General features: G+C 42.5%; 1 protein-coding gene across 1 annotated transcript in view; it reads right to left on the bottom strand.

The window, feature by feature from the left end:
• The window catches only part of FNDC1 (fibronectin type III domain containing 1), a 344,034-nt gene that overhangs the window by 180,801 nt on the left and 149,873 nt on the right, over window positions 1-13,360 (bottom strand). The window contains exon 5 of the mRNA XM_077283151.1: window positions 9,724-9,911. Coding sequence (XP_077139266.1) covers window positions 9,724-9,911 — 188 coding nt within the window. The remainder of the gene's footprint in view (window positions 1-9,723; window positions 9,912-13,360) is intronic.

Here is a 13,360-nt window from a genome sequence, read left to right on the forward strand (position 1 = left end):
GGGGGCCAATGTTTATAGCCTGGGAAGGGATTAACACCCATAAAGCTTCCCAGGCTATAAATATCAGCCTGCAGCTGTATATTTAGCCTTTACTGGCTGTTAAAATAGGGGGACCCAAAAAAATAAATGACGTGGGGTCCCCTTATAATTTATTTCCAGAAAGGCTATGCATACAGCTGCTCGCTGATATTCATAGCCTAGAGAGGGGCCATAGGTATTGCCCCCCATGGCTACAAATACCAGCTCCCAGCTTCCCAGAAATAGCCTCTCTCTTCTTACTGTCCTGTAGCAGTGGCATATGGGGTGATAAGGGGTTAATGTCACCTTTGTATTGTAAGGTGACATCAAGCCTGGTTAGTAATGGAGAGACGTCAATAAGACACCTATTGTAATAATTATAGGGGATAACTCAGAAGACTCTTTGCGTGGAACAAGACAACTACAGGACACAGTTTTATAGGTGGTAAAGTCTATATAATCACATGGTGATTCAAACAGGCGCAGAGAGAAACTCAGGTCCACAACACTTGGTGCAAATATCAAATGAAGCTCAGCAGTCTATAGGAAACTTCAGAGGAAAATACAATCACGCAGAAAGTCTATGAAGCACAATTATTCTTGAGGATACTTGACACGAATAAGTCCTTGCTTAGTCCAAAACACAGATAGATATGCTTATAAGGCAGGTCAAATAATATCTTAGCTCAACCAGGGAGGTCTGGGTAATAGTCTCAGGTTCTTGCTGAGCAGAAACAGCTTACATGTCCAGCAAATGCAGATGGAAGCAAACACGAGCAGCAGATGAAGGAGGATTACTGGAACTGGTGTATGCAGCAGAAACTCAGAGGAGAGTAGCAGGATCACCACACAGGTTCACAGGAGCAGGTATATAGCCAGGGAGTAATCACAGGTCAGGAGCTGGATGCAAGGCAGAATACTCTAGCACAGACTGAAGGCTGGGGTGGAGTTTTATAACAAGAAGAAACAGTGCACATGAGACCAAAGACGCCATCTTGGAAAAGGGCAGTAATGCACAAAAAGGTAATAAAAAATGTTCAGTGTCCTGACATTACTCCCTCCTTAGAAGCGGCCTCAGGACGATCCTGGACTTGGTTTCTCAGGGAATCTCTGATGAAAACGAGAAATATTTTGTTGGGCATTGATGTTTTCCACAGGTTCCCAAGAGTCTTCCTCAGGGGGATATCCCTGCCATCTTATCAGATATTGGAGCCGATTCCTGCGAATCCTGGAGTCAACAATTTCCTTCACCACAAAAATTGTTCTTGCCCATCAATCACCATAGGCTGCAGATTTGGCATAACACGTCCCTGGAAGGTATTAGGAGATACAGGCTTTAGTAAAGATACATAAAAAACTGGGTGTACCTTCATAGTCCTAGGCAGCTTCAGCTGGCAGGCCACAGAGCTCACAATTCCGTTGATCTTGAAAGGGCCAATGAATTTCTGCCCAAGTTTTTGTGAAGGAACGTTTAACTTCAGATTTTTAGTTGCTAACCACACGGAATCTCCTACCTTGAACATGGGTGCAGGTTTACGGAATCTATCAGCCGATCTCTTATAACGTTCTTGAGCTGTAGTCAGGTATTCCTTCAGGACCTCCAGATTTTGCCTCATCGCAGTCAGCCTTTCCTCCACTGCCGGAACCGGAGAACTATTTGGAGACCTAGTTAAGATACACGGATGATAACCCAGATTGGCAAAGAAAGGTGTAAATTTAGTGGAGGCGCTCTGAGAATTGTTATTTGAAAATTCGGCTAACGGCAGCAAGTCCAACCAATCATCCTGGAGATGGCTGACGTAGCGTCTTAGATATTGTTCCAGCGTCTGGTTGGTACGCTCAGTCTGACCATTTGTCTGGGGATGGTAAGCGGAAGAGAGACAGACATTAATATTGAGTGCAGAGCATAACCCCTTCCAGAATCTTGAAGTGAACTGCACTCCACGGTCAGAGATGATCTCATCCGGAACCCCATGCAACCGAAAGACATTCTGTATAACCAACTTCACTGTATCTTTAGCTGAGGGGAGGCCAGTGCACAGAACAAAATGAGCAGCTTTAGTCAGGCGATCAACTACCATTGTATTCATGCCCCCCGATGTAGGCAGCTCCACAATAAAGACCATTGATATAGACCCCCAAGGGCGGGACGGAACAGGTAATGGTTGTAGAAGACCCATAGGTGCCACATGAGGAGTCTTGTAACGAGCACAGAGGGGACATAGTCCTTGGTATCCTTCAGGCAAGTTGGCAACCAGAAGAATCGGCTCAGGAACTCTTGTGTCTTCTGTACCCCCCTGTGACCAGCAAACTTGGAGTCATGTACCAACTTGAGGATCTGCAGACGGACGACCTCAGGGACGTAGATACATCAATCTCTGAACCAGATGCCACCCTTAAAGACAAGATTAATATCCACAGGTGGGTTGGCCAGAAATACATCACCGTCATAGGCCTCCCTGCACTCCTTTCACAAGTCGTGATCGTGGATAACTCTGATGAAATTGGCATCAGATAAAATGGTCTTGGACGGGGTTCCAGGTACGGAATCCGCAGCATGGATTCAGGATAAAGCATCAGCCTTCCCATTACGAGAACCTGGACGGTACGAGATAACAAAGTTAAATTGATTTAAAAATAAGTTCCAATGAGCTTGACGAGGAGAAAGACATCTAGCGGATCTAAGGAACTCTAAATTGCGATGGTCAGTTAGCACTATGATCTGTTGTGCAGCTCCTTGCAGATGATGCCTCCATTCTTTGAAAGCCGCAATAATAGCCAGCAATTCCTTGTCTCCCACGTCATAATTCTTCTCTGCTGAGGTTAGTCTATGGGAAAAGAAAGCACCAGGATGTAGCAGACCCTTCTCTCCAGTTCTTTGGGAGAGAATAGCCCCAAAAGCATTATCAGAAGCATCCACCTCCACAATGAAAGAAAGTGTTGGATCTGGGTGTATCAACAGCGGTGCTGATGTAAAACAGATCTTAAGCTGATCAAAAGCTTCTTGAGCCTGTGATGACCACTTAAAGGGCTTTTCCTACTTTGTCAAGGAAGTAATGGGACGGACAATATCAGAAAAATTTAAAATGAAGCATCTGTAGAAATTTGCAAAAACCAATAAAACGTTGGACCTCCTTAACGTTCTTGGGTACCGGCCAGTCAAGGATAGCCTGAATCTTACCAGATTCCATGTTCAGCCCCTGGGGAGAGATGATATAACCTAAGAACTGTATCTCAGAACGATGGAACTCACATTTCTCCGGCTTAATATACAGATGGTTCTCTTTCAGATGTCTTAAAACAGTTTTGACATGTTCTTCATGTTCCTGTAGAGAGTCAGAAAAGATTATTATATCGTCCAAATAGATCACTACAAACTGGTCCAACAAATCTCTAAAAATGTCATTAGCAAGGTGTTGAAATGTTGCAGGGGCGTTACAAAGCCCGAAGGGCAGCACAAGAGATTCAAAGTGTCCATACCGGCATCTGAATGCTGTCTTCCACTCATCCCCTGGACGAATACGCACCAAATTATAAGCCCCACGAAGATCCAGTTTAGAGAACACCTTAGCATGGTGGACTCTTTCCAGTAATTTGGGAATCAGAGGCAAAGGGTAACGGTTTCGTACGGATACTTTATTGAGTTCCCGATAGTCAACACAGGGTCTCAGGGTCCCATCCTTCTTCTTTGCAAAAAAGATAGGTGCCCCTGCTGGTGGGGAAGAAGGACATATGAAGCCTTTGGCCAGATTTTCATCAATATACTCCTTTAAGGCTTGAAACTCAGGTGCCGCCAAAGGGTATATGTTACCAAAAGGAATAGCTGCCCCAGGAAGCAACTCAATGGGACAGTCTTAATGCCTGTGTGGAGGAAGCTGATCTGCATTCTTCTTGTCACAGATGTCAGAGAACTCTTTATATGCTGGAGGTAAAGAAAATACCTGTACATGTGGTTCCGTAGCCGTGGACTCAGGGACAGCTTCTGTTAACGCTGAGTTGCTCCTTGTTGGAAAGATAATCTCCTTGGTCTCCAAGTTGATAATTGGCTTCTGAGAACGCAACCAAGGAATGCCTTAAATCACAGGAAAATGAGGAGAAGAAATTAGCAAGAAAGAAAGCTGCTCCTGATGATTAGGCTCCAACAAAATTTCAAGGGGTACGGTCTCCTGATCCACAGGCCCAGAGATTAAAGGTGACCCATCCACTGTTTCCATGGTAATTGGAGAGGCTCTTTGCTGAATTTCAATACCATGTTCCTTGGCAAATGCGATATCCATGAAATTGCCACCTGCACTAGACTCAATCATAGCTGCACTGCAAATCCACTGTCCTGAACACAGGATCTTAATAGGGAGAGAACAGTGAGAGTTCTTTTCCTTAAGCTCCTTGAGGGGTGAAGTCATAGAAAGTGAATGGAATACAGCGTTTAAAGGCAGGCTACATTCAGAGATGTCAGATTCATCATCACAGTTGTCATACTCCCCTACTGCTGCTAGCACCTTGTTAGGCCATCTAGGACACAGGACAATTGATCAAGAAGTGGTCAGACTGGCCGCAGTAGAAACATAGACTTTCATGAAGGCGATGCTCCCGGCGCTTATTGATCTCGCGCCTCTGAACGGAATCAATTTGCATGGGCACCTCCTCCACCTCCCGAGAGGTTTTACCTGCAGGCTCTTTGGAAGGAAGGGAAAAGTTAGAAATACGGTTATATGCAGCAAACTTCTCCTGCCTACGCTCAGTAAGGCGAATGTCAATGCGCACACAATGCTGTATAAATGTCTCTAGCTCTTGTGGTGACTCAGAGCGAGCTAGTTCATCTTTTACAATACTAGACAGACCCCTTTTAAAAATAGGCAATTGTGCATAACTGTCCCAATTGGTATCTACCGCTAATCTCCTGAATTCAGTAGCATACTCAATAACAGAACGTTTTGCCTGGCGTAAAAACAATAAAGCAGATTCAGCGGTTCCACGGCGATTAGGATCATCAAACATTAATGCCATAGCGGCCAAGAAATCATCCAAGTTATTTAACCGTGGGTCACGAGACTCAATCATCGGATTCGCCCAGGCGAGCGCTCGTGCGGTCAACAGAATTATTACACACAATACTTTGGATCTATCATTAGGAAAATGGTCAGCATGCACATCAAAATATAGCATACATTGATTCACAAAGCCACGAAATTTGTCGTGATCACAATTAAATCTGAATGAGGGCAGCTTAGGTGGGCTTTCCAGAGGGAAAAGTCGCTTGTGCAGCTATTTGCGTGCTTATGTCCTGAAAAGCTCATCCATACTGGGCCAGCAAGTTTGTTTTCCTGGGCTGCCATGCGGGTGCTTAAGTCCTGCAAAGTCTGTCCAAACACTTGTTGATTGAGTTCAAAGCTGCCAAACTTCTTTTGCAGACCTTCCACATCTTTCTGCAGTGATCTAGTTATGGAAAACACCTGCTCTAGTCTGCTTTTTGCAGTCATTGTTCCAGCAGTCTCCTTTTTTTTAGGCTAGAGTATCTTGTAATAATTATAGGGGATAACTCAGGAGACTCTTTTCGTGGAACAAGACAACTGCAGGACACAGTTTTATAACTGGTAAAGTCTATATTATCACACGGTGATTCAAACAGGTGCAGAGAGAAACTCAAATCCACAACACTTGGTGCAAATATCAAATGCAGCTCAGCAGTCTATAGGAAACTTCAGAGGAAAATGCAATCACGCAGAAAGTCTATGAAGCACAATTATTCTTGAGGATACTTGACACGAATAAGTCCTTGCTAAGTCCAAAACACAGAGAGATTTGCTTATAAGGCAGTTCAAATAATATCTTAGCTCAACCAGGGAGGTCTAGGTAATAGTCTCAGATTCTTGCAGAGCAGAAACAGCTTACATGTCCAGCAAATGCATATGGAAGCAAATACGAGCAGCAGATGAAGGAGGATTACTGGAACTGGTGTATGCAGCAGGAACTCAGAGCAGAGTAGCAGGATCACCACACAGGTTCACAGGAGCAGGTATATAGCCAGGGAGTAATCACAGGTCAGGAGCTGGATGCAAGGCAGAATACTCTAGCACAGACTGAAGACTGGGGTGGAGTTTTATAGCAGGAAGACACAGTGCACATGAGACCAAAGACGCCATCTTGGAAAAGGGCAGTAATGCACAAAAAGGTAATAAAAAATGTTCAGAGTCCTCACACCTATCCATTACTAATCCTATAATAGTGAAAGAGATAAAAAAGACACAGCCAGAAAAAAGTATTTTAATATTCTTAATTTCACCATACCTACAACCACGCCTTATTCCCCGAAGCCATTGATCACCCGCAAAAAATAAAAAATAATAAACCAACGGTATATTCCCTGTCCGATGCAGTCCAATTAATAACGGGTATCCCACAACGATCTCCCCTATAGAACAGTGACATCAGGGGATGTCACTGCTCTACAGGGCCTCCCACGATGCACTGACAGGAGACAATAGCTCCTGCAGTGCATAACTGAAGAGGTTACCTTAGTTCTTTCTCTCGCTTTACGGCAATGCTGCATGGGAATTTTCTCACACAGCATTGCCGGCGAGAGAATGAACTTAAGTGACCTTTTTCCTGGCAGCAGTGGAGGGATATACATCGCGGAGGATTACCACAGCTGTCAGTTCATCGCAGGGCCCCTGTAGAGCGCTTACATCGCCCGATGTCTGTGTTCTACACCAGAGATAGTCGTGAGACACTCGTTATTAACTGGACTATGGCAGAAAGATAAGTATAGGTTGGTTTATTATATTATTTTTATTACAGGAGAATCAAGGGCTTCTGGGACTAGGTGATTGGTGAGTATGTACGCTATGTTATGTGTTGTATGTTTTGTGTATGTACTGTATGTTGTATGTTTTGTATGTTTTTTTTAAATACTGACCACAGTCATCATCTAATGGGACTACTTTTCCATCATCGGCAATGCTGTCATTGTGAGCATTCATTGCCGGATGGGAGCAGTAATCCCATCAGATTATGGCTGCCTACACAGACACGCACACACACAGGGAATTGCACACACACAGACCCACACACACACAGACCCACACACCCGCACACAGACACAGAGTCACGCAGACACCGGCACACACACATACACGTACATACTGTAGCTCTGCCAACACTCTGCCCACACTCTCCCTCCTCCCGACTGCTGCATTTCATCCACAGCAAAACCGCAGATCTTTTTTACATCTGTGCCGCGGGTTTGCTGCGGATGTGCCTGACACAATGGAAGTCAATTCCGTGCATTTTTTTGCACTGCATGTGCACAACAAATGTCAATTTCCCATAGACTAACATTGGCTGTGCACTACACTGCGGTTTTTATTGCGAATCTGTACGGCCAAAAACACAGCGGAAATGCATCAAAATCCGCAACGTGTGCACATAGCATTATACTATTTCTGCTCTTGGGAACCTGATGCCACTTATGTGGTGTAAGGCCCTCATGTGTTTAAATGTGAACATTCCTGGTGAGGTGTCTATTTGCTGGATTGGGTGTACTGGAAGACCTATAGGTCCCTATTATACTACTTCTACTGTGGTGAAATTGATGCCACTTTGGTGGTGCCTGACAATGATTTTTGGAAATGTGAATACTCCTGGTTGGTTGTCCATTTGTTGGATTTAGGTGTAGTGGAAGACATATTGGTCCCTATTATACTATTTCTACTGTGGTGAAATTGATGCCACTTTGGTAGTGTCTGCCAATAAATTTTGGAAATGTGAACACTCCTGGTTGGGTCTCCTTCATGCGTGTTTCCTGTAGCAGAACGCCTCCACTTTCTTGGACTCAACTACTCGAGTTACTATCCTTAAATGGTAATCTACAAAACTGATATTTGTGCCACCTTCCAATCTGAGCTTTTCACTGTACCTCAAAAGTCATTTTTGACCACTTGTGAGGTATTGGCATACTCAAGACAAATTGTGCAACAAATTATATTGCTTGTTTTCTCCTTTTGAAAATTACAAACCTGAGGCCAAAGCAACATTTTACTGGAAAAAATTATAATATTTCATTTACACAGCTTAATGTTATAAAATGTTGAATTGTCTGAGGGTTAAAAATACTCACTAATCCACTAGATGTGGATTGTGGGGGGTTCTGCTGCTTTGGCATGTCAGGGGCTCTTCAAATGTGTCACGGGGTCCACAAACTAATCCAGCCAAAATGACATCCCTTCCATTCCGACGTTTGCCCAGGCAGTAGTTTTCTACAACATATGGGGTATTGACGTACTCACGAGAAACTGCACAATACAGTTTTGGATCCATTTACTCCTGATACCCTTGTGAAAATAAAATATTTAGGGATAAAACAACATTTTTTAGCTAAATTAGATTTTTTTATTTTCATGGGTCAACGTTGTGAAATTCTGTGAAGCACCTGTGGGTTGAAAGTGTTCACTATACATCAATATTAATTCCTTGAGGGGTGTACTTTCCAAAATGGGGGTCACTTGTGGGTGTTTTTCACGGTTTAGGCACATCAGGGGCTCTGCAAATGTGACATGGCGTTTGCTATCTATTCCAGCCAATTTTGCATTCCAAAAGTCAAATGGTGCTCCTTACCACCTTCTGAGTACCCAAACAGTAGTTTTCTACCACATATGGGGTATCGACATACTCAGAAGAAATTGCACCGCAAAGTTTAGGTCCAATTTCTCCTGTTACTCTTGTTAAAATAAAAAATTGTGGGCTAAAACAGGATTTTTGTGGGAAAAATTAGATTTTGTTATTTTCACGGCTCAACATTATAAAATTTTGTAAAGCACCCTGGGGGTTCAAAGTGCTCACTACAAATACAGATAAATTCCTTGATGGTGCTAGTGTACAAAATGGGGTCCCTTGTGGGAGTTCTCCACTGTTAAGCACATCAGGGGCTCTCCAAACGTGATATGGGGTTCGCTATCGATTCCAGTCAATTATGGCTTCAATGTGGCTTCAAGCAGTTTGTGAGGTGAAGTTTTTAAAATGGTGTCACTTTTGGGTATTTACTGTCACATATGCCCATCAAAGTTACTTCAATTGTAATGTGGTCCTTGAAAAAATGGTTTTGTAAATTTTGTTTAAAAATGAGAAATTGCTGATAAACTTTAAACCCTTCTAACTTCCTAACAAAAAAAATATATAAAAAAAAAAATATGCTGATGTAAAGTATACATGTAGTATATGTAATTTACTAACTATTTTGTGTGACAAAACTCTCTGGTTTAATGGCATAAAAATTAAAAGCTTGAAAATTGCAAAATTTTCTGAATGTTTGCCAAATTTCCGTTTATTTAAATAAAAAGCACAGCGGGCATGATATTTTTAAAAATCACATCCCTGTGCTGGAAATGTAAGACATTATGTTTTTGAAACAGCAAAAATACACAGCATCAAAAACGCATGCATGAGATTTCAGAAATCTTATTCACTTTACTGGTTGTGTAAAATGGTATAGGAACATTTTCAGCATATTCTACTACAGAATTTTTATTTATTGCAATGGATGATTCTTCCATTTTTTGTCTGCACAAGTTTTCTTGTATTATACTTTGTAAATTGCAATTATCGGCATCAAGTTAAAAAGTTGTCACCATACAATTTTCATGAATAACATGATATTAGCCAAATACAACGTGCATTTGCATTAATATCTATAACATAAAAAACATATACCAGATGCGGGAGTCCTTTGAAATACTGATGAGCTCCATTGACTTTCTTGTTCTCCTTGTGAAATACGAACAGAAAATTCGTACATGGCATCAGGATTTAGTTTGTCAATCAAGGCGCGTCTTGTGTTTATTTCCTTGTAATCCCAACGTGCAGACTCTCCCTTTTCACGATATCGAATTGTGTAGTGTCTGGCAAATGACAAAGTCTGTTAAAAAGTCCTAAAGGAAAGGAACATTTGAATTACTGGAGGTAAATGCATTTTGTACTAATTTAAAGAACCTGAAATTGCTAATTTCCTTTTTTTATTTAAATTAAGTTTTTGTTCTTTTTTTCATTACAGTTACATTGTTCCATGATTTAGGTAGATCCTTTCTTTTGCATCAATAATCACAGGAATACCTAGTTACGAGGCAAAAAAAGTCCAAAATGTAGTATTTTAGCAGTGAGCTGTAGAAATCAAGGAATGCCTATTATGTGTGTGTGCAAATTTGGACAACCTGAGATTCGAATTGTGAGGATTGGCAAAAAAAAAGTTAGGTGTCATTTTACACAAGCTGCACACTTGAGCGGGCTAATGGTGTCTGTCATGGCAGCCAAGGCATCCTCATGATGCCCTACAGCAATTCTATCACATGGTGCAGCACAGACAATCAAGGGCTATCACAGGCAGTATACAAATAAGGGTTGGCCACAGAATGCCATTTCATGCCTGCACTGTGTAGGGATAGGAACTCAAAGCACTCAGCATAGGGATAGATAATGACAGCAAGGGCAGTAATAAACTACTTGTTGCAGATTGCCACTAAATATATATTCTAAATTCAAGGCAAGTTTATGTTTGGAAATGAAAGTGAGATCCTTGTGTTTTGAGAGGCTACTTTTTTTTAATGAGAAATCTCCCTAAGGACACTGCCAAAGGGCCAACAAATCGGATCGAAATCAGACTGCAATGCAGAGATTGGCTCTCCCAGCCCGGTCATGACAGCTTCACTATGCAGTCACGCTCAGGTTGGTAGAGCAGCTGCCAGTCTGGTCTGATCTCGGTCTGATTTTGGTCTGATTTATACAGCCGTCTCATTGCTCCCTAATACTGAAACCTAAGTACAAGTATTTACCTATCAAAGTGTGCACATTGTTTAAAAGAATTTATAGAGCCCACATTGCTTTAATACCAGTTTAATATTAGACACATACATACGCCACCTGAATACAATGTCCAATTGCATGTGATTACTATTGGTAAGTGATTCTACCTACAGTACATTTTCTGGCCCCATTCTATTTGGTAAAGGCACGTGAACTTTTTTTTACCTTTTATTTCATTATCCTTTTAATGATAAAACTACATAATCTTGAACTTAAAGACAAGTGTTCACCTGCTAAAGTGTGGCTGTTATTTTAAATATGTGTTTGGAGCCTCGTCATTGCTCCAATCAGTCTAATATTAGATGCAGGGCCGGACTGGCCATCGGGCACTTCTGGCAAATGCCAGAGGGGCCGGTGCCAGGAGTGGGCCGCTGCCGCGATCAACGGTGCCAGGGCCGACTCCTCCCGCCAGCACCGACTCCCCCCCCCCCCGAGATCGCCCGCCCCGCATTCAACTATACCGGCATCTATGACTCCGGTACAGTTGAATACAATGATGGAGGAGAGAGCATCTGCTGTTGCTCCCTCTCCCATCATTCTCGCTCTGCCTCGCGCTGACGCTGCAGGTGCGCGATGACGTCATATCATCGCGCATCTGCTGTGTGGCCGGGCAGACTGCAGCTGCTGAGACTGGAGCCAGGAGCAGCGCGGGGCATGAGGAGAGTTGAGGAGAGTGGGTTTTTTTTTTATATATATATATCAGTGAGTGATAACTGGATTGTGGGGCAATTGGGGGGCTGTATTACATTCTATGGGGGGGGCTTTATTACATTCTATGGGGGGGATTTATTACATTCTATGGGGGCTGGCTGCATTACATTCTATGGGGCTGGCTGCATTACATTGCTGTATTACATTCTATTGGGGGGGCTTTATTACATTTCTTATTGGGGCTGGCTGCATTACATTTTATGGGGGGGCTGTATTACATTCTATGGGGGCTGGCTGCATTAGATTCTATGGGGGCTACATTATATTCCATAGGGGGTTGTATTATATTCTGTGGGGAGGTGAGCTGTATTAAATTCTATGGGGTGCTGTATTATATTTTATGGGGGGCTGTATTATATTAGGGGCTGTGCTGTATTACATTCTATGGGGCTGTGCTGCATTACATTCTATGGGGGCTGTGCTGCATTACATTCTATGGGAGGCTGGCTGCATTACATTCTATGGGGGCTGGCTGCATTACATTCTATGGGGCTGGCTGCATTACATTCTATGGGGGCTGGCTGCATTACAGTCTATGGGGGCTGTGCTGTATTACATTCTATGGGGGCTGTGCTGTATTACATTCTATGGGGAAGGGCTGTATTACATTCTATGGGGGCTGTGCTGTATTACATTCTATGGGGGGCTTTATTACATTGTATGGGGGCTGGCTGTATTACATTCTATGGGGGCTGTGCTGTATTACATTCTATGGGGGCTCTGCTGTATTACATTCTATGGGGGCTGTGCTGTATTACATTCTATAGGGGCTGGCTGCATTACATTCTATGGGGGCTACATTATATTCCATAGAGGGTTGTATTATATTCTGTGGGGAGGTGGGCTGTATTACATTCTATGGGGTGCTGTATTATATTTTATGGGGGGCTGTATTATATTCTATGGGGGTACCAATTTTTCTATCTTCCTGTCCTTATATAATACATGTTGTTTTAAATATTGTTTCAATAAAGAAAAAAAAATTACCTACTTTTTTTCTCGCCACTTCATACCTTTATTAGGTAAATTATGTAAGCATATATTCTATGGGGGGCTGTATTACATTCTATGGGGGGCTGTATTACATTCTCTGGGGGCTACATTATATTTTATGGGGGCTGTATTATATTCTATGAGGGGTGATTGCATCATACTCAAGGGGGGAAAGAATAAGACGTCAGTTATAGGTAACACACAAATGGCGACTCTTCATACAAATAGTAGTATAAAGGAGAATTGAGAGTCAAAACTAGCCAATGTAAATTTACAATCAATTGAATTTTATTTCAAAGAATCAAATACATAAAAATACCATCAATTAATGAATAATAAATAACAACTAGCAACTACATCCTAAGTACATCAAAAAAGCTTTCCAGGACATGACGGGACACAAATAGATCGCAATAAATACTACTCCCCAGTCATATACATATCAATGAATGCTATTTCACATATGGGACCTGCTAGCAGTGGCAAGCGGTGGTTTAAACCCAGTAGTCTGCTATAAAGTGCATTATCCGAGGGAAATGACCACACATCATGAAACCGTCATTATAAATATAAAGAACAAACATAGTTAAATGGATTTACCCATGTGTGTGCAAGCGTCCCGCGTAGATCCTGGATCGCAAAACCCCAACGCGCGTTTCGCGTGCAAATCTCGTCGCTTCCTCAGGGGGCGTGGCTTAATGTGAACCTCACTGTGATTTAAATAAGACTTCCTTCCGATCATGTGATGGTGCGATTGTGAGCATGTGCGCATGCGTAATGCGCTGAC

The sequence above is a fragment of the Ranitomeya variabilis genome, chromosome 2 (assembly GCF_051348905.1).
Source record: "Ranitomeya variabilis isolate aRanVar5 chromosome 2, aRanVar5.hap1, whole genome shotgun sequence".
Classification (NCBI taxonomy): Eukaryota; Metazoa; Chordata; class Amphibia; order Anura; family Dendrobatidae; genus Ranitomeya; species Ranitomeya variabilis.